The sequence below is a fragment of the Hippocampus comes genome, unplaced genomic scaffold (assembly GCF_001891065.2).
Source record: "Hippocampus comes isolate QL1 unplaced genomic scaffold, H_comes_QL1_v1.1 scaffold562, whole genome shotgun sequence".
Classification (NCBI taxonomy): Eukaryota; Metazoa; Chordata; class Actinopteri; order Syngnathiformes; family Syngnathidae; genus Hippocampus; species Hippocampus comes.
This window is the reverse complement of record NW_017805537.1, coordinates 129,140-154,984: the sequence shown is the minus strand read 5'-3', so window position 1 is coordinate 154,984 and position 25,845 is coordinate 129,140. Positions and strand designations below refer to the sequence as shown.

At 45.8% G+C, this 25,845-nt stretch overlaps 1 protein-coding gene across 1 annotated transcript in view; it reads left to right on the top strand.

The window, feature by feature from the left end:
• The window catches only part of LOC109520839 (Nance-Horan syndrome protein-like), a 47,960-nt gene that overhangs the window by 16,690 nt on the left and 5,425 nt on the right, over nt 1–25,845 (top strand). The window contains 4 exon segments of the mRNA XM_019878359.1: nt 20,082–20,228; nt 20,595–20,728; nt 21,369–21,431; nt 24,153–24,351. Coding sequence (XP_019733918.1) covers nt 20,082–20,228; nt 20,595–20,728; nt 21,369–21,431; nt 24,153–24,351 — 543 coding nt within the window.

Below are 25,845 nucleotides of genomic sequence, written 5' to 3'. Positions count from 1 at the left end.
TATGCTTTCCAGTTGCATCCCAGTTATTCGCTATGAGGTGTGGCTCTTTGGGAGTTTTTCGCAAATCGACTCATGTTAGGCATCGACAACCAAATTTTATGTCGCTGACTCGAACTGGCTTCAAGGGATGGATTTTTTTTCGGGGGGGGGTGGTCGTACAGTGTACATCATGTCGATCGGATCAGGGTACACGACTGGATGCGTTTTGGGGTCAGGGAGAGATGTGTTGGGGACCCACAAAATACAGACATTTGTCACCGGAATCGACACGCTTGTTGAAATTGGTGAATTTCTCCGCATGGTCCCAAAGAGACGATTCATTTTTTTGGTCCTTGTTTCATGGTGAATCCTTGAGATGATCATCGAATATTGACAACAATTTGAGACATCGTTCCTCGAGACATTTTCATGCATCCCGTTATGATTGGCGTATCCACCAAATTATTGGGGCACGTTGTGGCCATCGATCAAAACTTGGGCGCCACGCTCCAAACACGTTAAACTGCATCGACACCAAAGCTATTCAATGTCGTGTCGGCTATCTGTCTCGGACACCCGCTTCTGATTGGGCAAAACGGTGCAATTTGCCCCCCCCCCCCAAAATAGATCCTTAGATTGAAAATGGCCGACTTCCTGTTCAATTTGGAGCATGGCTCCTTGAGACTTTTTCCCCGCATCCTCTTCTGACATGTCCACCGACTTTCATGTTCATCGATGCAACCGGTGCCCGAGCCCCCTTCCCGTACGTCACTTTTCATCCGAATAAAACGCACTTGCGATTTGGGAGAATCTCCGAAATAAATGCGACGATTGCGAGAGGGCTCAAACCGAACTCTGCTGGTGTTTTCTTTGCTTTTTGGGAACCGAAGCCATGCCTCTCTGCGGGGACTGTTCACCCTGGAGCCGTGGGAGGAATAACTCCTGCGGGATGGGAAGAAGTTATTCCGGTAGAGTTATGAAGAAGGCTTTGGGCGACAACGAGAAGCGGGGAGGGATCATTGGGCCATTGCCAAAGAACAGAGGCGACTTCAATCCTCATCCAGGATTTGAATAATCCTTTGATGGCACAACAAAAGGTGTATTACTCCTCTTCTCATGATTTCTTTTTTTTTTTTTTCCCCCAGAATACCAAGCATTAGATCTGCAGGATTGTTTTTTTTTTCTTTGGGAGGAACCGTTTTAGTTGCTGTAAAACCCAAGAGAGTTTGATCTTGCAAATAGCTTTAAAAGGCAAATCATCTGTGGGAAATGTGAGAGCGAGCAAGAGAGAGAGAGCGCAGTTGCGTCACCGAACGAATGGAAGGTCAGCGTAGCGTTTCGGCTTCGGGAGGGGTGGGAACGAAGCGTTCCCACCCACTCCGGGAGGAAAGTACCTGAAGTTGCAGCCGAGCAGGCGGGCCCCTCCGTATGAATCTTGGCCCAAAGCCCGCGGCTGTCTTTCATTACACTTTCACTTTCTGTGGACACAAATACAGCGAAACCCAAAGCTGAATGCCTGACGCACAGTTTGGAGTTTGACCAACATTTTCCAGAAAAAAGTAAATCAATGAAAAAATAAATCGATAAAAGCCTGTTCCTTTGCACCGTTGGGGAGTGAAGTTATGATCGTTTCATGTTTTATGGTGAGGCATCAAACTCCGCCGCCGCGCACTGCCCACAAGCCATGAAAAAAAAAAAAAAAAACGACCACGTTCCCAATTAAGCCTTGAACGTGTAGCTTAGCATATGTGGCTTAAATTTGGGAGCTATCAGAGCAAATTTCTTTCCAGCCAGCTTTAACCCTTTCATGCATCCTGTAACCTGATAATATGGGAAGCTTTCCACAGTAGTGGCCGCTGTCCCTGAAAGGGTTAAATCAGGCGTGTCAAACTCATTTCACATTGTGGGCCACATACGGACTCGGTTGATGTCAAGTGGGCCGCACCATTAACATCATACCATACTCTGCTATAAATAACGAAAATATCATGACTTTGTTTTGGTATAAAGAAGCATTGGTGCATTGATACCGTCTGCTGTGTTGCGTCTGTCTCAGTGACAGACTGAGACTGCTGTTTTCTTCTCTGATCAAAACAATGTTGTCTTCTATTCTTATCAAAACAGTGTGCCCCTAGTGGACAATCCATGAATTGCATTTTATTAAAAATATTCATTTCATGTCTTAAATGCATTTTTTTCACTTTTAAATGATCCTGCGGGCCTGATCGAACCTCCTTGGTGGTCCGGTTCCGGCCCGTGGGGCCGTATGTTTGACACCCCTGCTGTAACCTGATAACATGGTAAGCTGTCCCTGAAAGGGTCAAAGGGTCAACCCCAAGCAACAGAGCTTTGGTGTCTCTTTCGGCATGTCTTATTGAGACATTTTCAGGCAAAAAGCAATCAGGAAAAAATTCCCACTGTACTGCTCGAGTGTAACCAGCTCTCTGTAATGATTTCTACCGTACCGCCAGAGTGGAACCGGATGTCAGGAACAATTTCTACTGTCCTGACTTTTGTCATGATTTCTCCAGTCCGAGCAGAATTTCCAGAAAAGTGGACATTTGTCCCGCAATTTTACAAAGCTCACCAAGTTGATAACATGGTAAGCTGTCCACTGTAGTGGCCGCTGTCCCTGAAAGGGTCAAAGGGTCAACTCCAAGCAACAGAGCTTTGATGTCTTTTTCGGCATGTCTTATTGAGACGTTTTCAGGCAAAAAAGAATCAGGAAAAAATTCCCACTGTACTGCTCGAGTGTAACCAGCTCTCTGTAATGATTTCTACCGTACCGCCAGAGTGGAACCGGATGTCAGGAACAATTTCTACTGTCCTGACTTTTGTCATGATTTCTCCAGTCCGAGCAGAATTTCCAGAAAAGTGGACATTTGTTCCGCAATTTTACAAAGCTCGCCTAGTCTCTGGTTGCATTCTTGGTGTATTTAGTACATGTCATTCCTGAAGGCTTTTTTTTTTTTGCTTGTAATCTGATCAGCCGAGTCTGATTTTTAGTCCTCCCGAGTGCCCTTACTGCTGGCAAAAGTGGGTCCAAAAAAAAAAAAAAAATAGCGGAATCTCATCAGGCAAGACGGACAGACGGACGAAGCCAACTCCAGTGGATTTTTTATTATTTTTTTTGTGAATGCCAGCTGGCTTGAACTTCTGCCATTGGAAGTTTTTTGCGCTCCTCCTTAGCTCTCCATTTACGGACAGAAAAGCAGCGGAACGCTGTCTCTCCTCCTCCTGCTTTCACCTTCAACGTGAACTCAAGGCTGACCTGCTGTGGTGGCGAGCGCGCCGTTTCGCCGCGCCCTCGCCGTTGTAAAGCCTGTTTTGAATGAGCCGGTCGCTAGGAATTCTCACCATTGACTTTTCTGCCTGGACCGTTACCTCGGCAGCACTTCTTCCAAAAGAAGAAATGCCCCATTTGGAGGAACACGTTTGGTGGCCTTTTCTTTTGGATTCTTGGACTTTCAACGGTCCTTCGAGCGTGTCTGTGTCTCGCTTGGCTGTTTTATAGCCCCGCTGTTTCTTTGCTGTCAAGCTAAATGCTAAGGTGGCACCGGCTTCTGACCAAAAATAAAATAAAAATCATGACTAATTTATCATAGTAGTATTTTCCTGCCCAGCGCACGTCTAGCGGAAAGTGCGGTCGAACGGTGCCCACGGATGGCACTTGATGGTTTTCTTTCTTTGGGTGTTTTCGTAAAATGGGCGCTGCTAGAAAATGGGCATTTGCGCCGTTGAAGGACTGAACACAGCCCGACTCGATCAAAGCGGCTCCTGTCATTCCCTTTAAATTCAGCGCGGGGGAGGCGCTGTGTACAGGGCACAAGCGGACCCGCTTGGCGGAGTCCATCCAGGGGATTGGCAAAGTAGGTTTACGACTAACTGCAAGATTTCCACTTGCGGATGATGTGAAGTTGGCCATTGCAAAGTGGGCACTTGGAGACCACCTTCCAACATCGATTGTCATTCTGTTTATGACAACCCACCCCACCGCTGCGCACCGATGAATAAAGTACTTGACAACAAACCACCAAATTCATCAAAATCGCCTTAGACCACCCGCGCTGCAACTTAGACCCGCTTTTAACTGAGTAAGCTGACCGCGTGTGTGCCTGCATTCGAAAATGGGGGCTCAACGCCTTTCGCTCTCACAAAAACAGCTTCACTCCGGCTGCTCATTTAATCTTCGACGAGGCAGCGACGAGAATTCCTTAAAACAAAACACATGTGACTAAGGAGATCCAGGTTGTTGTTTTTTTTTCAATACGTGTGAAACACGACCGCTCTGTTATTCCGGATTTAAAAGCATCATAAATACCCGAGCGCATACCAAGACGGATTACTCCAAGCGATCGGCCCGGCGAAAGCAATTTCTCCGCCTGGGCTCGGGCTCTCTTCCTCGTTTGTATGTGTGCGATTGGATCTTTGGTCCGGAATCATCCCGCCGGTGCCGCTGCCATCTGTGACTCCGCAGATGGCTCTGCCGCTTAAAGTGGGCCATGGTTGGGGACCCCCATCCTCCTGTCCCTGGGATGGGACAATGGAGATTATCAGCGTCTGATCTCTTTGCTTTAAACACGTCTGAGGGGCGAGGAGGGGGAGGGACCGCGTAGGCGCTTTGGAATCAGCACCGCAGAGTGAACAAATCACTTTGAGCCTTTCGGAAGCCCAGTCGCGAAATTGACCCTGACGTCAGTTTCACTGAGTGACGCTTCGAAGCTTCGAAGCATCCCCTGAAAACTTTTGAAAAGTTTGGAGTCGTCATGGCAAAAGGGTGCGAGGGCACCTTGACAGCCGCTTGATTCAACTCGCTTTTTTGGAGCCCATCGCGAAAGCATGCTTGCTTTCGCGATGGTTGCGCAACACGGTTCTGGGCCAAATATTTTTTTGTTTTTGTTCAACCTGTTTGGCCGCTTCAACAACCGCACACTTATTATTTGCCGAACGGTTGCTGTCTGTCTTCCGTCGCTGTGAGAAACTCAAAACGTGACCAAGATGAAAGATTTCAAATCAAAATAAAGCAGGCCTGCTCTTTGCCTTCCAAGATTTTTCTTTGTACCACGTAGTTTTGCTATCAAAACATTTCGCTTTGCTTCAAGCAATTTTTTTTTTCACTCGGAAATCTTCTGGTATTACGAACTAAAAGTGTAATGCAGATTTTATCGCTGCTTATTAGTAATTGTAATGTAAAATTAGAAATGGCGGTTCTTGAGAAAATAAGCCTTCAATACATTCCCTGTATTAATCCAGATTTGCATTTTTGCAGTATGAAAATAAGGAACTCTTGTGGTACAGCGTTCGCAGTTTACAGATTTTTTTTTTAATTGCAGAAATTTATCTCCCGTTGTTAATTAAAAACTCACCTGTTTTAGCTAGCCATAGCCTTGTCTAAAATGGGGAAAAAAGGTCCTGTGGTGTTATAAACCTTTTTGGGTGGGGGTCGTTTACTTGTGAGTTTTTTGCAATACTTATTTAAAATTTTTGGTGGAGCTTTATGAGATTATCTATATTCACAAGTGAACTTTTCCTTTCCTATCGCTCGATAATTTTGCTGAAATGACCTTTTTTGCTGTGAAAGTGTATAACGTTTAAATCATCATTGAACGAACTGGCTGGTGAGTGTCTCCCGTTTTTCCGCAATAAAACGGCCGCACGTGCGTGCGATCTGGATCCACCGCGTTGTAAACGTGCAGGTCGACTTTCATGCCGGCCGGCATTCAGAGTTACGGCGTCATCTTTCCTCTCTCCTTCCCGTCGCTTTTCTTTCAACGGCCTCAACGTCGTCGGCGGGAACGCGAGACGTCGGCAACGAGCCAACGCGCTCGGCGGCGGAGCTGATTTACCGCCGCGGTTAATTCCGCCTTATCTGTGGAACACCTTGTAATTTACGATGACGCCTTGCGAGAGCGAGGCCAACTGTCTCCTACGCCGCCAAACCTGAGACAAAGTGAGCCACTCGGCAATAACAATTTACTGGCAACAGCATTAGGCTAATACTTTGTCTCTCTTGTATCGCTTATGGATCATTCCAGAATTGCTGGATAATTTAGACAGACATCCACTGCCTTGAAATATGAGTGACCCGACCGGCAAGTTTTTTTTTGAGATACGAGCTATCGTTCGTGAGCTCCGTATGGTGGCAGTGAACTCAACTCACTTCGACTTCAGCGGTTGGAGCTTCCTGTCAAGCTAAACGTCAAACCAAGAGAATTGCAAGTTGTGTATTTCGAAACACCAACATAACTTTGCCCCAGAAGAGTCTGCTCGCATCATGCTAGCACATAACGGGAAACGATGGGCTAACCAATAGCATCGATGTTGCGGCGTTTTGACTCTTTAAGTTACAGATATTTGAACACAAATGCGAAGTCAATGTAGATGGATGATACATGTTGAGGCAGGTTGTTTATCCTCTGCGAAGAAAGACGAAGATGACTGCAGCTTACTGAGTGTGTGTGACCGTCTCCATGTATTTCCGCATGTCCGTATGATGCTGCCTGCTGGTGTGAACGTCAGAAGGAGCAGCGCAAAGGCCACTGAAATGAAACAAACAAAAAAATGCAGCAAAAACTGTCGCGTCTGTCTTTTTTTTTTTTTCTGAAGTGCAATATTATGCAATGCTAAAGGGTCAATCCTTGACAATATACAAACAAAATAATTATTTTATTTGAAGACTAGTTTAATTTTAGTATGACTCAATTTCCAGTTCATGGGCTTGCAAATCAATTGTGGATTTATTTGAAAGAAAATGCCCTCCCAATCTGGAGTGGACCCCCCCCCCCCACTCACCCACCCTTCCTGCCCTGCTCACACTTGGAGCATATTTGCAGCTGGGAATGGCATCTGGTCTAAATCAGTGCATTAAAATACCGAGCGTGTGTATATTTTCACAATGGGTCGCCATGGTGGGATTGGCACCCTTGACCCTGGGTCGGGGGCTCTTACCAGTAGGCAACAAAAGCCCCTTGGAGGTGCACGTCGTCAGAATTCAAAGATGGAGAGCGAGAAAGCAGCTGCCTTTGAAACTGGAGTTTTTGTGGCTAACGTATTTGTCGCTTACGACCGCGCATGACATCATCGCAATGTTTCGCTAACTTCTTTTCAAAGCGATGCTGCCGGTCCCATGTGTACTGTAAAATTTAGAGTCTTTCAGTTTAAACAATGTTTGTTTTTGTTCAGTTCATCAAAAAAAAAAAAATCAACAAATTAATTATTTGAATCGTTGTGAGTTGCAACCATAGCGCAATTTAACCGAATCTTCGTAATTTAATCAGTTTGCGCAACAGGCTTTCATGTGCATACCTTGGCCACAAGGGGGGGCAGTACGTAAATAATCCGTGTGCCTTCACGAGTAAGTAAGTGACTCAGTCAACTGCATTATTCAGTCATTTTCGCAGATGATAAAGAATATATGCTTGTGAATGATTTTCTAAATACCACAACATCAGTGCTAGTGATGTTAGCCTGTCGATGACGTTTTGCATCATGTGTCAGCATGAGACGTTTGCAAGTCATTTTGTGTCGGTTGAATACACAACGTGCAGTTTGCTCCGTTTCAGAAGGGATGGGAAACAAGTTCCCATTTGTCCCAATTATTGGTGTTTACCCCGCTGAAGAAACCGAAAGTCCATGTACGTCATGACGGTCGTGTTCGCAACCGCGGTAATAAGGGAGGCGGCTTATGCACGAAAGAAAGAAACGAAACCAACCCCCGCCTCCACAGAAAAAAAAAAAAATCCAAGATCTTGGTGTTTGAAAATGTTAGACTAGCTGGTAACATCTTGAAGAGATTATAGCGCAGCATCTGGATGTAGAAAGTATGATGATGGAGGCGGAATGTTAACATCCGTGCGACAGTTGAGCGCCTTTGAAGTCCACTCCGGATTTACCATCCGCGCCATATGCGCTTCTCCGTGGAAGACACGTAATATTTATTTCAAGTACTTATTGCAAAGAACTGCAGTTGGCCGGGCAAACCGGTCCAGGTTGGACTTGTTCAACGTCAGTTGGCAGACGAGGGATGCGGATTAGAGACAAATAAATAGTGTGAATTTGCTGGAACGAATAGATTTTCAAGGAATAATCACAATGCTCAGGTGACGTGATCCACAAGATCAATTTCAAGGTCAAATTATAGGTCAGAAGTCAGTAAAATATCTCCATTGAGATCTTCGGAATGTTTGAACATTTGGAATCCTCGTTGAATTCCCTTTCCAGCAATTCCTGTTTTGTGACCGCTGATGCAGTCGTTGCCGAGATAGAAGCGCTCCAAGGAAGGCGGCCACGCCCCTTTTTGCCCCAAATCGACTTCAAATTTGAGATCTAGCGTTACGCCCGTCACTCGCGACGAGTACGGCAAGTTTTGTTCAAAGCAACGCAACGACTCTGTGATGTGATTTTCAGTCAACAGCAAGCGGGCGATGAAGAAAAAAAACCCAAACAGGTGGCTCGCTCTGCTTCATTCATAATCCGCAACGTGATATTCATTAAAATATCGTGTTTGGACTAGTGGGTGCGCCTGGAACATATTCTTGGAGAAGAACATTTTTTTGACTTGACTTCCCCGTAAAACCAGAAGAAATAAGCAAGGAAAAATGGTTCGTCAACAATAATCATCAGAAAATTATTTTGCAATACATTTTCACGCAAATTAGATTTTGTAAACTGTACATCGAGATTGTCCGATGAATGTTGGAATAATGGATAGTATGATTGATTCAAAAAAATCTTGACCTTGCAAAAAACCGAATCGGGAATCTGGCACTTCGGTTTTAGGCAAACATTTTGTGGCGAATTTTTAGGCTCGATATGGCCAACAGATGGGCAACCTAAAATTGCCAAACTTTTTTGCCTCACATGATGTGGGCGGAGTCCGGCATCCGTTGGAGGATCACGTCAAAGGAAAGCAGGAATATTTGGCCACCATGACAGTCGGCCATGGCCAAAGTTAAACAGGAAGTGGACCAGGTCGGGCGATCATTTCCAGATTTGTTTTGGTTGTTGATAATTCTGCGGTCGTACCACATGGCACACATTGGACACGGTCCTCGGCGCAGGTCGGGAAAAGATCGGACCGGTGCCGAGGAAAGGATCCGTTGGCCAATCGGCCTCGGGCTTGTGCGGGTGAAGCATTGCGCCGAGCGCAGATGTGACCCTGAGACCCATCTGCACTTGAGGAAATGGGAGGTTCGACGCCGGCGTGGTTCTCGTCGGATACGGCGCCGCAAATGGCGCCCCTTTTCAGGCCCGAGCCGAGTGATGAGTGTAAAGCGGCAAGGCGGCGGGCCCTCATTTCCTTGCGTCAACAAAGCGCGGAGGGCCCGCTGAGAGATTTGTCTGCAGTACCATTACTCATCGTTCGCAAATGCGTGCAATGCCGCGTGCAAACACAACATGCCGGTCAGACGCCCGATGACAGCCCGACCCAAAGCATCGATGCACAACAACACAATGCAGCACTTATTTTACAGCGCTAGCTCCACTCCATGTATATTTTATTACCCCTACCCCCACCCCCTCATCACTTAAACACTCTTGATTCTTACAGTGCTTGTATAATAACATAGTAATAACTGCATGCCACTGACATGATGCTGACAAAAACAATGTTATAGGAATAACTCTTCTAAGCCCGTGTTATTAAATGACAATAACTACTGATGTGTTATATTTCATAACAAATGAGAACGTGTGTTATGACATAATAACAACTCCAGAATATACAAAATATCTTTGCAAGAACATGAACGCTTGTGTAATCAGATAAGGACTGGGTACTGATTTATTTATTTTTTTAAACTCCATGAAAACTATTGAATACTGGAAATATTGTAGGACCAATGACTGAACACTTGGGTTATTACATGGTAATAACTACTGAATGTTTGCTATAGCATGCGAATTGTCATGGAATATTCCGAATTATGTAGTATTAACTGCCCACTGTTGGCGATGCCATCTCCAGCGACACTGGTTGGAGTGGTGAGAATGATTGCCGCTCGGCGCACGTCACCTGACCCCTTTAATCTGGGTCGTCGCCCCTAATCTGCCATTCTCGCTGTCACTGCTGCTCAGCAAAGACAAAGCATGTGTGACCATTATTATTATTCAGTCTCAGGCCACGCCCACCTCACTGACATCTGGCCGGCTGATGTCACTGACCCAGTGTCGGCTTTGTTGTTATTATTATTATTATTATTGTTCCACGTGAATAAGTATTTCCAAGAAGAGTCACTCGGTCATGGTGCACATCGGGTGAATGCGAAGTTTAGCATTTGTATATTCTAGCTTCATTAACTCCGCATGAAATTAACAATAAAAAAAAAAAAAAACATGGATGGCAGCACAGTAAATTGTGTGAAGTTGACCCGTTGACACTTCCCCTGTTGTGTTGAAGGCAACCACAAACATTTTACACGTCACGCCGTCGAAATGATCCGATTGCGCTGCTGCCGCGCCTCCGCGCGAAAGCGCACGCCGCGGCGTCGGCGCCCCATAAACACCGACAAATTGCGGGTGTAATCGCAGCCAGATTGTCGGGCTACTTTGCTGACAACCTGTCTTGAGTTAACTCCGGCTGCGAGGTTGCAGGAGAGAAGCTACCGGAAAGACGCAAACACCACTTGGGATTGCCGCACCTCGTTTTGTAGCGTTGACAAAAAGTGTGTGTGTGCGTGCGTGTGTGTCGTCCAGTATGGTCGCAAATGTGACTGGCTCCCACCGGCCTATTTATTTAACAAATTATATCCCTAAATGGAGAAGGCCAATGAAAAGAGGGGAGACAATGAAATCAGCCCCCACCCCTCGCCACCCTCTTCCTCACACAAAGCCGTGCGCCGCCATTGGCCGGCAGGCCATGCACTTGCGTCCAATTACGTCCTACCTACTCCAGGGTGTTTTCTTTTAAACCCAGAAAATGACTTTTAAAAGAACCAATCGCTCTGTTGTGGTTTTTTTTTTGGGGGGGGGTTGTTTTCATCTGCTGCAGCCAATCAAACGACGGCATGTTATTTCCCGGCAAATTGACGGCACGTGAATTGTCTTACGTAACGTGTCAGGAAGAAAGAGGGCGATGACTTCATGGGCTCTCGGCGGAGCGTGTCCACCTCCCCGCTGAGGTATTTTCTTCTTGGACGTTGCAGCGGTGCGTGAAACTTGAGAGCAGTTTGGGGGGTCGGGAGGAGGAAGGCGGTCAGATGTCCTAATTGATGAACATAACGGTCCTTGTTTGCCTTGTAACGTCATCTTGTTGATGGCAAGTTCAAAGCCAAGTGGAGAGAAAGCCATTTGAAAAGCCCCTTTAACACCGACTGTTATTTCCCAGCGTTGTTTGCCTGTGAGAATATGGCGCCCCGCTGTGTGAAACATGAGCTGCTTTGCTGAGCTCTGTGTGAAAGTCACCTACGAATAAATCTCTCACGTCTCTGATGTGACACTTTGGCTGGAAATATCCTTCATTTGCGTTTTTGTGCGAAAGGCACAGGCCAATGAATGGCCGTTTTGCTAAAGATGGGATGTTCTCGCTCTTTCATGCTGCGCAAGAAAGTAATGAAGAAATTCCACTCCGTGATCCCTCGGCCTTCAGCAGATGCCCCCTCGTCTAAAACCCCAGAGGGCGCTTTTCTTTTTTCTTCTCCCCAGTGCCTGAAGGCACCCAAAGCCTCGGCTCTGGAGGGGGCGTGTCCCCGAAGGGTGAGCCAGGAGGGACGTCCATATATGGTCACAAGGCCGCTGCTGACAGACAGAATGGAGCAAAATGAAAGGCAAACAACAGCGGGAGGTTCACATCCGCACATCCTCGACCGTGGAAAATACAACATCAAACGAAAGTTAGGAAAATCCTACTACTACGGCTACCTAAGACAATAATCATAATCCATCTTTCGTGGTCAGGACGATTCCTCAATATTTGAGGGGGAAGACAAAAAAACTGTTTCTCCAAAGTCAGGCATCTCTGAATTGCGGTGGGGTCACTTTGCCATCAAGGCTTTGATTTTGCCGTGATGGGACAAAAGTGGCCTACAGGAGAAAGCACCGCTTTTGCTTTCGAGGGACATAGATCTGACTGGTATCTGCATAGCAGTGAAAGGAAATCCCGTGCTTTCTTAAGATGGGACTCAGGGGCAGCGAATCCAATGAAACCATCCGGGCCCCAAAATCGACCCCTGTGGAACACCATACAATAGTGGGGCCTGGGTATGTGATATCTAGTCAGGATCATTTTAAAGTGCCTTTGAGATTTTCCATTGAACTTCATATTCATGGTCTTGTTCCGTAGACGGTTATGTCAGCTTCTCTTGAAGAGCTTTTTGGTGGTTTTACGACTCGTCTGAAACTCCCACAGGTGCTACGCGAACCAGGGCGACTCGTTTGTTTTGATAGCGTCCTCCTGAGACGGAGCCATTGTTTAGCATGTGCGCATTTCGACGGAAAATAGATGGAAGTGTTTCCACTCGGGACACTCCGGAGCAGCTGATAACAGCTCACCCCAGCTCAGGGCTGTTTATTATCTCGGAGAAACGTGTTCACCATCTGATTTATTTGAGAAAAGTTGGCCTCGGTGGGACTTTCCTGGTGAAGACATCTGCTCGAATCGGGGTGACCTTTTTGTTTTTTTTTGGGGGGGGGGTTTATTGCGAGAGCACTTTTGAGCTGATAGGCGTCGGCATACAGTGCACCCCCATCTCAAATTGTTAAAACGCGCGTTACTTTTTAAAGTATTCCAGAGTTCTCACTTTCTCTCTTGCACAAGTCTCCAAATGAGATGCCAAGCGTGCTAGCTTCGAGTTGCTGATTTGTTTTGTTTCATAAAAACAAATAAAAGAGTCTAAGACATTGCACGTTGCCTAGCTTAATGCTAACAAATAATTTGAAATGCCATACACAGGCTGACGGGAATTAGCAAAGAAGTCACGGGAATTCAAAGGATTGATTGTGTGATTGATTGAATGACATCTTTGTTTTGAATTTGTGGGCAGTGAAATCAAAACAAAACATCCAAACATAATTTAAATAGACTGAAAATTAAATTGCACATTTGAAAATGAGTAAGTAATGCTTCTAATTTAACAAAATGAAATAATAAATAAGCACAATATAACAATGACTTTGTACTTTGGTAAATTTACTCGACAGCTTTTTACATTTAATTAAAAAAAAAAAAGATTCTGTTCCTGTTCACACGAAAGGCGATCCGTTTTCCGTTTTGCATGTTGTCCCCTGACAGGGTTGAAAATCCCCTCGTCTGTCAGCATGCATTTGCGCTCCGCCAGTAGTCACGGGTGGCACGGCATCCCGAATTTCTGGCGCTGGCTGGCATGGCCGCGGCACCCATCATTACGCCAACATTCCACCGCCGAGGAAGTCGTCAGGGGCGGGGGAAAGAGAGAGAAAACGGGACGAGCGAGCACTTTTTTTGCTCTGACCGCGCACGCTGCACTCGGACCGCACGACTTGCTCCGTTTTGCTGAGCTGGCTCTTCAGGGAGACTGGGACAAGTGAGAAACTGTCCAGAAATGCCTCAAAGATTAGGAAGAGGTGCCGATTTGGACCTCCGGCCTCACTGCATTTGCCGGAAGATAAGATTGAACATACAAGATAATCAAGCGCTCCCGAATGTCTTGTTGTTTGAGAGCCACAAGAAAATCAGCATTTTTTGTTGTTGTCTTAGACCAATCCCCGTGCAAAGATGCCGGCCCACCGGCCGTCTGCCCGTTACGCCCGACGGCCATTCCAGCCCTGGCAGGTTCCGATCGTTTCCAAACATTGTGGAAAGATTGACTGTTAGCAGCGCGACGGTGCGTCCATCCTTGCCGTCATTCTCCACTTGTCAAGACTTCTTCCCGTCACGCCGTGGGAGATTTGCACAGCCGAACAAGACTTTACCACAAGCGGGTCACTGGACGTGCCCCGGGCCTGACCGCGGTGCGTTTCATTTATAGCCGCTCCGCCTCTCCGCCCCTCCGGCTAACGATTGCTCATCATTGTGCCTCTGCGAACCGCAGCAGCGTCCTGGCTGGCCGTCTGCATTTTTTTTTTTTTTTTCCCCATTGGCTTTCACGCTCCGTCTGCTGGCTCGGCACAAAGCAGAGGCAGACGTTTATGTAAGGCGGCCTTCTCCGACCGTCCACCTGAGCCACTTTGTTGACCTCGGGGGCCATCAGTCAAATGTTTCCCCTCGGCTCCGTTTGCCAGGACAGACTGGCGACCTCTCACCCATTCCAAGGCTCCTTGATGAATGAGCTTCTCTTTTTCGTGCGGAGCTGCGATTTTTTTCTGCTTTCCGCGTCTATAATCACCGCGGAATCACATGATTCACACTGCCTATTAAGTATGCCGCTACCTTGACGTTCGATTTGTTCAGTGAACAAGCTTGTAATTTGATTTCCTCAAATAACAAATCGATCTTTCCAGCCCCCCCCCCACGAAAAAGCGGCGGCGTTAATTGCGAAAGCGGAAATGAAAGCTGCCAGTCGGAGCGGATGAACAAAGAGCGGCGGCCGTCCAATCGCGCGTGGGCCTTTTATGGGGGTTTATTGCAGTGGATGAAGCGGCCGTTTGTACCGCCGCGCCTCCTTGAAAGGCCTCACCCCTGCCTTCACCTGGAGCTTTGATGTGGGACAGGAGGTGGGCGTCGTGACCTCTGCCTGCAATGCGATGCTGGGAACTGCGGGGAAGGGGGCCGGCGATGGGTGGGTTTGTGACGCCGCTGCAAAGCTGTAATCGAGCAGCGCTTTGCTTCCTGATGAGCGCCACGCAAGCTACTTCATCACCTGGCTGACAAGTGGAAAAAAAAAACTTGGCCAGGAGTCAAGTGACTGATTCAGTTTGAGCCGCCGCACACCCAGCGACATGACTACACTGTCGCGCAGTGCGCTTTGTTGGTCGTGTGCTGGCGGATTTAATTACAATTGTTTTGTTTTGTTTCTTTAAGTGATGTGGTTGAAGTTGGGCTGGGTGATTTTATGAATGCGATGAATAGCGCTTGGACTCGCACCAAAGGGCCGCATTCTCGATTCGTATTGCGCCACTGAATGACTGAAGTAACTCAAGGTACTTTTGCCAAAAAAGAAAACAAACACATCATAGTCTGAAAAAAATGTGCACTTAAATTATGTAGCTCTTTATCTGGATTATATGTGAACCTTCTTCATTGATCTCATCCAAAAGTGTCGGAGTGTAGCCTACACTGGCGCAGCAACGTACGAAAAGCTTATTCTTTTGAGTTGAAAATGACTTACTTGAACAAACACTCTCACTCTTACAAACAAGTTTTTTCTCTTTGGTCCCATTTTAAATGCATCTATGGAGCTACTAGCCTCATCCAAACTAGCGCTAGATGTTTGAAAAAAATTGTTTGTTGCTAGCATAGCGTTAGCTGGCCAACAGCGATGCGTTAGCCGTCAATCATATTTCCAGGACTGCTTCCGGGCGTCCGTTTGAATGAACCGCCTATGTAGGCGTACAGTTTCATTTCCTTGGCACCGTTTCCCTTTATCAGTTCCGGTTGGGGCCAATTCGCCGCTCGATTCGAGTCTCCTCCAATTCGTCTTCAGTTTCAGGTGCATCGTGCTGATCAGCTTTGAGCAGATTTATACAAAAAAACTGCACTCAACATTCGCCAGATCACTTCGTTCGGTTCATAAGAATCCCAAAACAGAGCCGGCCGGGATGAAAAAAGAAAATGACTCAGGACTAACGGCCATTTCAAAGTGGATTATTTCCAATGTTTTTCCCCACAATGAAAAATTGTAATTTTTGTTTGACGTTTGTGCTTCCGGAACTCCAGAAAAAGTGTGTGACGCCCGTTTACGCAGCTGCTTTGTATTACGGCAACACGCCGTCTCTGCGGCCGCTTCCCGTGGCGAAAACCTCAGCCTCACCACTCACTTTCTCGACTCACTTTTTTTTTTGGGGTGGATTTTTTGGGGCGGAGGTTTGGGAAGGAACGCGACATGGATATGTCAAATGACGGTTCAAATCCGTCACACTCTTGGAAACGTTTCCTTTGTCAAGCACCACATTCTTTTGCTCGAGTGTGTGCGAGTGGAAATGCGTGTGTTTAATCGCTCTGTAACACATTCATGTGGCTTTCGCGTTCACTCACCAACAAGAAGTCTGGGAGCGGGACAAGTGGAAACACATTTGAGTTGTGGTGGATTTGATTAGTATACAATAATTGTGTGTATGTATGTGTGTGTGTGTGTGTGTGTGTGTGTGTGTGTGTGTGTGTGTGTGTGTGTGTGTGTGTGTGTGTGGAGGGGTGTGTACAATTAGTCTTCTCACACATGCAGTAGAAACTGAATCAACATAGGTGACGAAATGTAGACAAACAGAAAGTCACACATTTTTGCGCAAGCAACAGCGGACGGGCTCATTGTCATGTCACTTTAATGCCAAGCTCCGCCCCCACGCTAGATTGCAACAACATTTCACAATTTAGTATTGCAGCGCATCATAAAACGATAGTGCTCGTGTTGTAGCTGACGACAATTGCCCCCCCCCCCACACACACACCCACACACGCACACATTGATGATATCATGACCAGCAAACTCATAGTGGCTGTAAATGGCTCTCCCGCCACACTTTGCCCGAGCCTCCCACAGGAAGCGAGGAAGTCTTGTAAATGGAGTGCCTCAGGGCTCATATATTGTCCCACTCATTCTCCCAGTAACTGTACCTGATTTCACTAGCCTGCAGTCGTGCTCATTGCTGCCTTGGCGGGGGCATTGTGGTCCGTTGCGACTACCAATCATCCCCTAAAGCCGCGTGAAAGCATTCGCATGACTTTGCACGCACGCCGAACACCCCGACGGGCTCGTAAATATCCCCACAAAGTCATACACTCCACAGATGGGGTGGGAGGACTTCACGCCCTCTTTTATGCAACCTCGAGTCAAAAGAGCTGAAACCGCATGACATCATCGCGCAAGGGGTTATTTCTGCATGCCTTTTGCTTTTTCTTTGGCTTTTTGAAGCAACACTTTTTTCACTTTTGTGTGTGTGTGTGTGTTTTTTTTTTCTCCCCCTCACAAAAAAGAAGACATTTGCAAAAATCTGCTAATTTTTCAACTTGTATGCCAATGTTGATTTAAATTTCATGCACAATTGTGATAAATGAACAAGGTTGACGTCGGCAGTACAGTCTTGACTGGGTCATCAGCATCGTGCGGGCGGCTGTGGGCTCAGAGTGGATTAGCAGGCCAGCGGGGTATTATTGTTATTATTCCCTCAGACCCCGCCACTCTTTGTGTTTCACTAATCAGACTCCCAAAGACGTTCACTCGCCGCTGCCGCCGTGCTTCTAAGGGAAATAAAAAAAAAAAAGAAAAAAAGAAAAGAAGGAAATCTGGATGAATATCTTCAATATTTGATCCGTTAGCGCCTCGGTTCATTCGCGATTCAGGTGAGTCATTCGTCGTGGTGATAATCTTCGTTTAAGTGCATTCCGTCAAGCGGCGTACTCCAGTTGAATGCGGGAGATGGCGTTAAATCCTGCACAGAGTTTTGGCAGCGTCTGAAAATGAAGAGAAAATGCAAAGTAGAACATGTGCAGTCCTTTCTCAGTCTTGGTTTTGTTGTTCTGTAGTTTGAGTTATCACAAAAGCAAACAATTTTAGGATCAAAGAAACACATGTGCTAGACATGTTGACTGCTTTTCTCCACTTTTGGGTCAGAAACCCGTGTTCTTTTTTTTTTTTTTTTTTAAAGGGAACCAACTCACGTTCTACCAAGGAACAACAAAGCTTGAAAAAAAACTTTGCCTGTAGAAAGATGAAAATGTTGTCTTTGTTTTGGTAGCTTTGGTGCTTATTTAGTCACGCAACGCAATATTGTGTGGGTCTTGAAAGTTTTTTTTTTTTCTACTGGGGAAAAAAAAAAACAGTGCACCTAACTCTTCAACAGCCTTGCGTTCAGAGAAATTTTCACCAAGGTTTGATGAAAGTTCAACACGGATGAGTATCCTGACCATTCTCAAGTGTTGCGCCATCATGTTGATGGATTCTCGCCCGTCGTGAAGCCTTTGGTGCGCCGCCGTTGCGGTCCACGCGAGCGCCGTTTGGATGAACTCCCATCAACAGATGACGGAGGGTGAGGTCGGGGGGGGGGGCAGGAACGGCAGCAGATGTTGCCGCATTATTGCGCTTGGGGGAGGTCATTGTGGAAGAACACGGGACGGTCGGGTGCCGGGGGGTGGGGGGCATCCAGGCAGATGAGGTGCGCTGGAGTTCAAAGCCGACGTAATCGCATGGCGCGTACCTCTCATTATTTTATTTATTTATTTATTTTTTCATTTCTTTTGCCGAGACGGCATCATGTTGTGTGCGAGCGTGTGTTTACGCCGAGCGTGGCTTGTTTTTTTTCCCAGGCCACCGGGCCGAAATTGTTGGTGTGTGACGTGTCGGAGGTTTGGCCTGGCTCCCGGTGGAGCAAATTAGAAGGTTGAGGTGCAGGCTTGTGTTCCGCCTCCTCCCCCTCCTCCTCGTCGTGGCCTGAAGGTCTCACCACATTATCATCCTGACTGCTATGCAAATGAGGAAGGGGAGGAGCCGACGTCGATCGACGGCTGATGATGGGCTGGCATTTGTGACGCATTTCCACAGGTGGCCGAGTGGTTCGGACATCTGCCACTTGCAGTTCTTCCAAAGCACTATTTTTGTCTAAATGAAGCTCACGTCAACATAGTGTAGGTTCTCGGCACAAAATGCAACACAACTTTTGTCCACATGAAATTTCCTGACACACTTTGACAGAGCTCCTTGGTACCGAGATGCCAAAAGATGGCAACAAAGCACTACTTTTGTCGAAATGATGCTCTTAAACTCACTTCAAGATGACACCAAAATGCCATTAAATGCTGTCAAAGCACTCCTTTTGACGAAGGGAAGCTCTTCAACTCACTTCAACAGAGTTGCTTGGCACCCCAGTACTGCACGATGGCAACAAAGCACTGCTTTTGTGTAGATGAAGCTGTTCAAGTTACTTCAACAGAGTTCCATGGCATCCAAGATGCTAACAATGGCAAGAGAATACCACATTTTGACTCAATTAAGCTCCTCAACTCACTTCAACATTGTTCCTTGGTACCAAGATGGCGGCAAAGCATTACATTTGTCTAAATGAAGCTTTTCAACTCACCTCAACATACCGTAGTTCCTCAACGCCAAGATGCCATAAGATGGAGCAAAGCACTACTTTTTGCTCGCTGAAGTTCCTCAACTCACATCCAAGCACAATGTCACACCCAAAATCAGCAAGTTAGTGTGTTCTGGTGGGCCCCCACAAATTATGCTGCAGGCCAAGCCGGGCTCTCACGCCTTCACTTTGACACCTAATTGTCTGTAGGTGGCTGTAAATGTGAGCGTCAACACTTGCTTGGCTGTACTTGCCCTGCGATTGGTCACCGAGTGGTCCGGTGACAAGCGCCAAGATAAACAAGGGATGGATTTAGTTTTTGTCTTCTCATCGGAGGAGGCCGACATTTGTTCAACGCTGCGCTGTCGTGGTCAAGAGGTCAAACAGATGATTCGGCGCCCGCGCGTTTTTGTTTTCTTGTTTTTGTTGTTTTTCTTTTCGCCACTTCCTCCATTTGGGGAGAACAGCTGCCTCCATAAAAGCCGCTTGAAACCTTTCAGGATGTCACGCTTTGATGACTCACTCAGCTCAATGTTGTATTTTCACTCCAAGTGAAAGCAAAGAGCACATGCGCTGTCCGGCTTGTTGTGTAAGCCACGCAGGCGTGCTTCTGAGTGGGGTCAAAAGGTCACGTCCCGGGCAGGGAGGCCGAGCCTCTCGCTAACAAAAACAACAACAACAAGAGCAGCGACAGAGGGCCGCTCACGTGGCCAATCACATGGCCGACGTTGGTGCAAGCGCCGTAACACTGGAAAACAAGCGATGAAACACACGACTCGCACAGCAAATGTCATATGATGTAGTACACAAACTGACCAGTGAGGGGCGTCGATGCTGGTCAGTGTACAAGTGGGAGCAGTCGGATTGATTGGGAATGAAATATTCTGAGCCATTTTCTGTGGCCCGTTTGTAAGTTTGGTTTTGTGTTTTTATGTCTTTTTTTGTTTTTGTTTTTTTTGCAGCTGTGTCGGACCTGGACGTGGAGAGCAAGTTGACGTGGCACTACCGGGCTCCCTGGCACAAGCAGAGGAACATCCTGCGCCCGGCGACCCGGCCGCCATGCCTGCAGGAGATGCACAAGGATGCCAGCCTCTGGCATCTGCGTGCAGGTAACAACAAAAAAAGTCCCTCCCAATATTTGGGAATAAAACAGCTGCCGACTGCTGCCCCCCAGTGGAAATTTTGCAGTATAGCTGTTTTTTTTTCAGCCGACTCGTTCAGTTGGAGAGAAGTGCTTACCCAACTTTTGACACCACTTGATACAAATATTTAGATCTCAGAATACCACCTTCACGAAAATTCGACATTTTTCCCTATTATTTATTCTTTAAATATTTGTTTTCTGATATTTTTGTGTTATTTGTTCATATTTTTTCTGTCTCTGTAGTTTTGTCGAATATTCCTTTTTTAAAAAAAATTAAAAGCCACAGAAAGGCAACCACAAAATTGGTTTGATGTTTTTTGCTTGTTTGCAGACGGTCAGAGGCGGCGCTCGTCCAGCAGGGAGCGTCGAGTGACCATCTCCATCTCGGCGCTGCCGCCCATGCCCATGTACCCATCAACTCCCGGCACTCCAAAGAAAGCCCGGAAGGGGGTGCGCTTGACGGCGGTGAGACCACACACGCGCACGCCCACACAAGCCTAGTGGGCTCTTTGGCGACCATTTGTGTCCACATCCTTTCCTTTTTTTTAGCTGTGTTAGTGCTCCCCCTGCTGGCTCTAAAATGATTCCTTTTAGCAATCCAATGACGCCTTGACTGAAAAACTTTGATTTGTAACTCGTAGCGCTCGTATCGCAACTCATCTTTCCTGTTTGAACGCAAATGCCACAAATTCGTTCCAGCCCCCGTAAGACACCACCCCAAAAAAATGGAAAGAGGAAAATAAAACTTGAAATTTGAGCAACGGCTCGTATCCTGAAAAACGTTTTCATCAGGCCTTTCGTAAGTCAAGGTACTCCTGTATAAGAAAAGAAAATGGGACTGAGACTATGTAAAAAAAAAAAAAAAAAAATTTTAAATGTCATGAGTGAGGTTGCTTTTCGAGCCAATCACAGTCCACAACTTCATTCATGAAAGGAAGCAAAATGTCTGAAAAAACTGACAGACCGAGGCGCTGAAAAAGGTGAGCAAAATCTAAAAAGGGTTCCAAGCGCCTCCTCTGTGTTGTCAGTCTTTATGTGCGTGTTGTCATCCGTGTTCATTTTTTCTTTGTCTGTTTGTCCCGTCTGTGTTGTGGGTTGAATTCAGTTCCCCAGCTCCCGTCCGCCTTCCCCCACCGAATGTTGCCACTTCTCCCCCTGGAACAGAAAGGTAACGCAGAGCACCCCCTCCCCCCTGCACACAACTTGCACCCCTCCCTCGTTGTCCTCTCATTTTCTTCTTGCTCAACATCGTCGTTCTGAATCTGCTCCCCTCCAAAAATTTGGGAAGAGCCGCAACAATTCCTTTGCTGTTGCTCCACACCGACAAAAAAATGGCAAGAAAAACCCGAAGACAAAAAAGATCTGACAAAACTTTTACAAAATGAGAAAAAAACTTGGACAAAAACAACAAATGAAAAATCTGACAAATGACAAAAATGAGGCAAAAAGAACAGAACAGAAATATGACAAAAACAGATACACATCTGACAAAAGAACAAAAAAGGAGAAAAATACCGCAAAAAAAGTTGATCATATACCGCAAAAAAAGTTGATCATTGGGCAATAAAACTACCCCCCAAAAATCTGATACGACTTAGACAACTGATACAAACTATGAAAAAAATGACCAAAAAATGGACAAAACTTTGTCAAATGACAAAAACTGACAACATTCAGGAAAAAAATTGACAAAACATAACAAAAAAAACAGACACAAATCCGACAAAAAAAAGCATAAAGAAAATGGAGACAAATTTAAAAAAAAAAGACAAAAAATTAGCGTCACCGGGAAATGGACAAAAACCTGACAAAAGCAGATATAAATCTGACAAAACAAAAAAAAATGGAACAAAGAGAAAATTGAACAAAAAAAAAAAACCCTTAATCATGTGGCTCCCCCAAAAAATCTGACGAAAATCTGACAGACAGAGAGGAAGTCGTTTTGGAGGGTGGCTCATGTTTGCATGCATTTCTAAAGGAGACTTAATGGACGGTTCAGCGGGAGGTCCCGCAGTTTTTGGCGGATAAACGCATGCTGCCCACTTCCTGTCCTCTCTGCTCTTGCTTTTCCTCCTCCTCCTCCTCGTTCTTCTTCTTCTTCTTTCGTACAGTCAGCCGCAATTTCTCCCCGTCTGACTTGTTCCCAATCGGGAGAAGTTTCCTTGGAGATCTTTTGTTGAGTGTGGGGGGGGCTTTGTCCTTTTGTGCGCGGGTGTCACAAAAGGGGAAGGGCTGGCGTTGAAGTGTGGGGGTCGGTGGGGTGGGCGGGGGTTGGCGGGGGTGTTAAGAGGCAGGAAGCACTCGTTCGTGACGGGACAGTTCGCGGTGTCCACTTTCCAGGTAAGCAATTGGAAATGCGAGAAAAAGGACTGATGGGAAGAGCCTTTCCCTTGACTGAACTGCGAAGGTGCCAGATGGACACAGCGTGAACCAAACGTTCCAAACGTGTGTGTTCCCGAAACATGCCAATATTTTTGTCAAATATTTTTACTGTATTATTTTTGCAATTTTGTCAAATATTTTTCCATGTTTTCTTAGTATTCGGTATTGATTGAATTTGGTATTGCTTTTTAAAAATATATATTTTATAATTTCTTTTTGTGTGTTGAGATTTTTTTTTCGTTATTGAATAATAGTTTTGTATGCCCGCCCCCCCCAAAAAATTATAAAAATGATAAAAAATATTTATTATTTTCTATTTTAGTATCATGCTTTTTTTCATGTTTTGTAATATCTGCGTATTTTTAATCTGATTATTTTATTATTATTCAAATATTTTATTGAAATATTTATTTATTGTTTTTCTAATGGTGTACTTTAAAAATGTTGAATATTATCTGCAGATATTTTTTTTTGGAGTTTCTTCCAACATTTCTGTCTTCTATCTATATGCTAACACTCATCCATTTTTGCAGTCCCTTTTCTTTTTCATGTGGTTTTTTTTTTGATATTTTGTCTAATCCGTTGTACAGCTTAATATCGATTTTCCTCCATCTGTCCATTTTCAACGCCGCTTATCCAGGAAAAGGTCGCGGGGTTTGCTGGAAGCTATCCTTGCTGACTTCTGGCGAAAGCTGGACTACCCCCTGAACTGGTCGGCGGTCAGTCGCAGGGCACATATAGTGACAACCAACCACACACAAACCCACCTTTGCTCAATCACTGCCCACACACAAGTCATTCGAGTGGACCATCACCAGCGACTCTGTATCGATTTTGTTTCTGATATCTATTTTGCCCAAATTTTTGTCTTGCCTTTTGCAGTATTTTTCTCCCTATTTTTGTGTGTTTTCATCCGACGTCGAGTTGTGTGGGCCTCAGGAAGTATGATGGGAAATTTTCTGGAGCAGCCTTTTGATTCTTTGCATTGAATTGAGGGTAGGGGGAGTAGGGGGGGGGTGGCAGGGGTTCCTCAGGGGCTGCAGATGGTCACAGTGTGACGAAGACATTCCTCAGCTGCATGCCGCCGTGACAAATGAGCGTTTGTAGCATGTTGTTAGCGTGTCATCACGGAAGCAAAAGACATCTTCCTCACGCGTGGTCAACTTCCTGCCGAGCGACCGTCAACACGGCAGCTCTCCCTTTCGTGGTTCATGCATGAAATCTGTCAAGGAGACGCCGCGAAAAGTCCATTGTTTGGATTTGCGAGCAGTTTTGGGGAAATGGAATTCAAACGGGGCCGGTTTAACATATCCCACGGGGAAACAAGTGTAAAAAGAAGTGAACTTTCAGTTGGACTTTCCCGCTGCTGCTGTCCTGCTCATGTTTGCGATTCTTTGCATTTGGCTGCCGGGCGTGCTCACGCTTTCCATCTTTTGACTCAACTCGCTCATGACAATCAAATCACGAAAGCTTGATTGACGGGTTTGACATGCTGGTCTGTTCGCAGGCGACGTCCTCTGACCCCAACTCGGTGGCTTTGGCGTCACCCGGTCAGCGCTCCAAACTGCTCCCCGTCCCCAACACGCCGAGCACCTTGGACAAGCAGACCAACTGGTCCCGAGCGCTGCCGCTGCCCACGCCCGAGGAGAGGATGAAGTGCCACTCGCGAGTGGTCGCCTCCTCCGTCATCCCCATTAACGTGACGGGTAAAATCTGCCGCTGCTTTTCTTTTTGTGCTTTTACTTTTGGAACGTTCACTCCCGAGCGGCCGCTTATTTATCCACATGAAATTCGCTGGGCATGTCTGCAGCTGTCTGTTTAAAAAAAAAAAAAAAAATGCAAGTTGTGTTTTGCATGATGATAAGACCCACAAAAAAATTTCTCAAGAAGCCGAATCAAGAAACCTGCTTTAAAAAAAACCCCAGCATGGACCAGTATGCTATTGATGTGTTTTCGTGCTGGTCCTTCCGGTGTCACCAGTGAGCGCAAAAACAGCAGCTACAAAAAAAAAACGCAACATAAAATTTGGTGGGCACGACGGGATGCATGGAAAAGTCTCAAGGACCCATGCCACAAATTGAACAAGATGTCAACCATTTGCATTGCAAGCCAATTGATTTTTTTTTGTTGATTTTTGTTGTTCTTTCTCTTTCCTTCTAGAAGCAGTTGAGCATTATCGGAAAGTTTTGCGCGTGTCCACTAACAGTCCCATGATGACTTGCGCTGCAAATTCCGCAGTTAAATATAATAATTGCGCCACGCGGACCGCGCGGCCACACAATGCGCTGTCTGTAAAAGTCTCCCCCGCGCCTCAAAAAAAAAAACCCACCCAAAAAACCACTTGCACAATTAACTGCAGCAGCGGCGGATGAAGTGACGATCAGTTGGCGCTTTTGTGCGAGCTCTCGAGCGCTCGGGGCGCCGCTTTGTGGCCACACAAAGCGGCGCGATGGCGTGACACCAATGCTAATTAGTTGCAGCGGCTGATTGACTCTCACTTGCCCCAGCCTGGAAGAATGCACACCGTAAGCAAAGTGGGGGAGAGGAGAGAGGGGGGGGGGGCACCAGGGCGCTCAATCACATGATCGGCATCGTGACCAAAGAGGAAGGCAGCAAAACCGGAAAAAAATGAAGACGGCTCATTTGCGTGACAAATGGGAACAAACGTGTTGATGGCTTGCGGCGTGTTGTTCTTTCCTTCAGCCGTGATGGTTTTAAAAATAGTTTAGAATGCTTTTTTTTAATTTCTTTTTTACTTGATATTTGTATTTTATTTCTTGTCTTTGCACACACACACTTATAATATACAATATGATGTTTCATATTGCATGTAGATGTTTTAGTTACTCAACTTTCATTGTTTTTGAAGGCTTTGGTTGATTTATTTCTTTTTTTCCAAACACTCCTTGTATTTTTATTCTTCGATTCATTATTAAACTTTTTTTTTTTTTTTTTTTACGTTTTAGTTCAAAATTTGTCATGAGGATAAGCGATTTGGAAATTGAATGAATGAATGTTTCATTTACTTTAAATTGAAACAAAAAAAATACCGTTGTATTCGGATCAAACATTTGAATGACCTGTTTTTATTTTTTATAAATTGCGACGTGACAGCAAAGCTTTAAATTATATTACATGATACAATTTAAAAAAAAATAATGACGTTTATTTCTCTTTACACTTTTTTTTTTTTTTTTTTT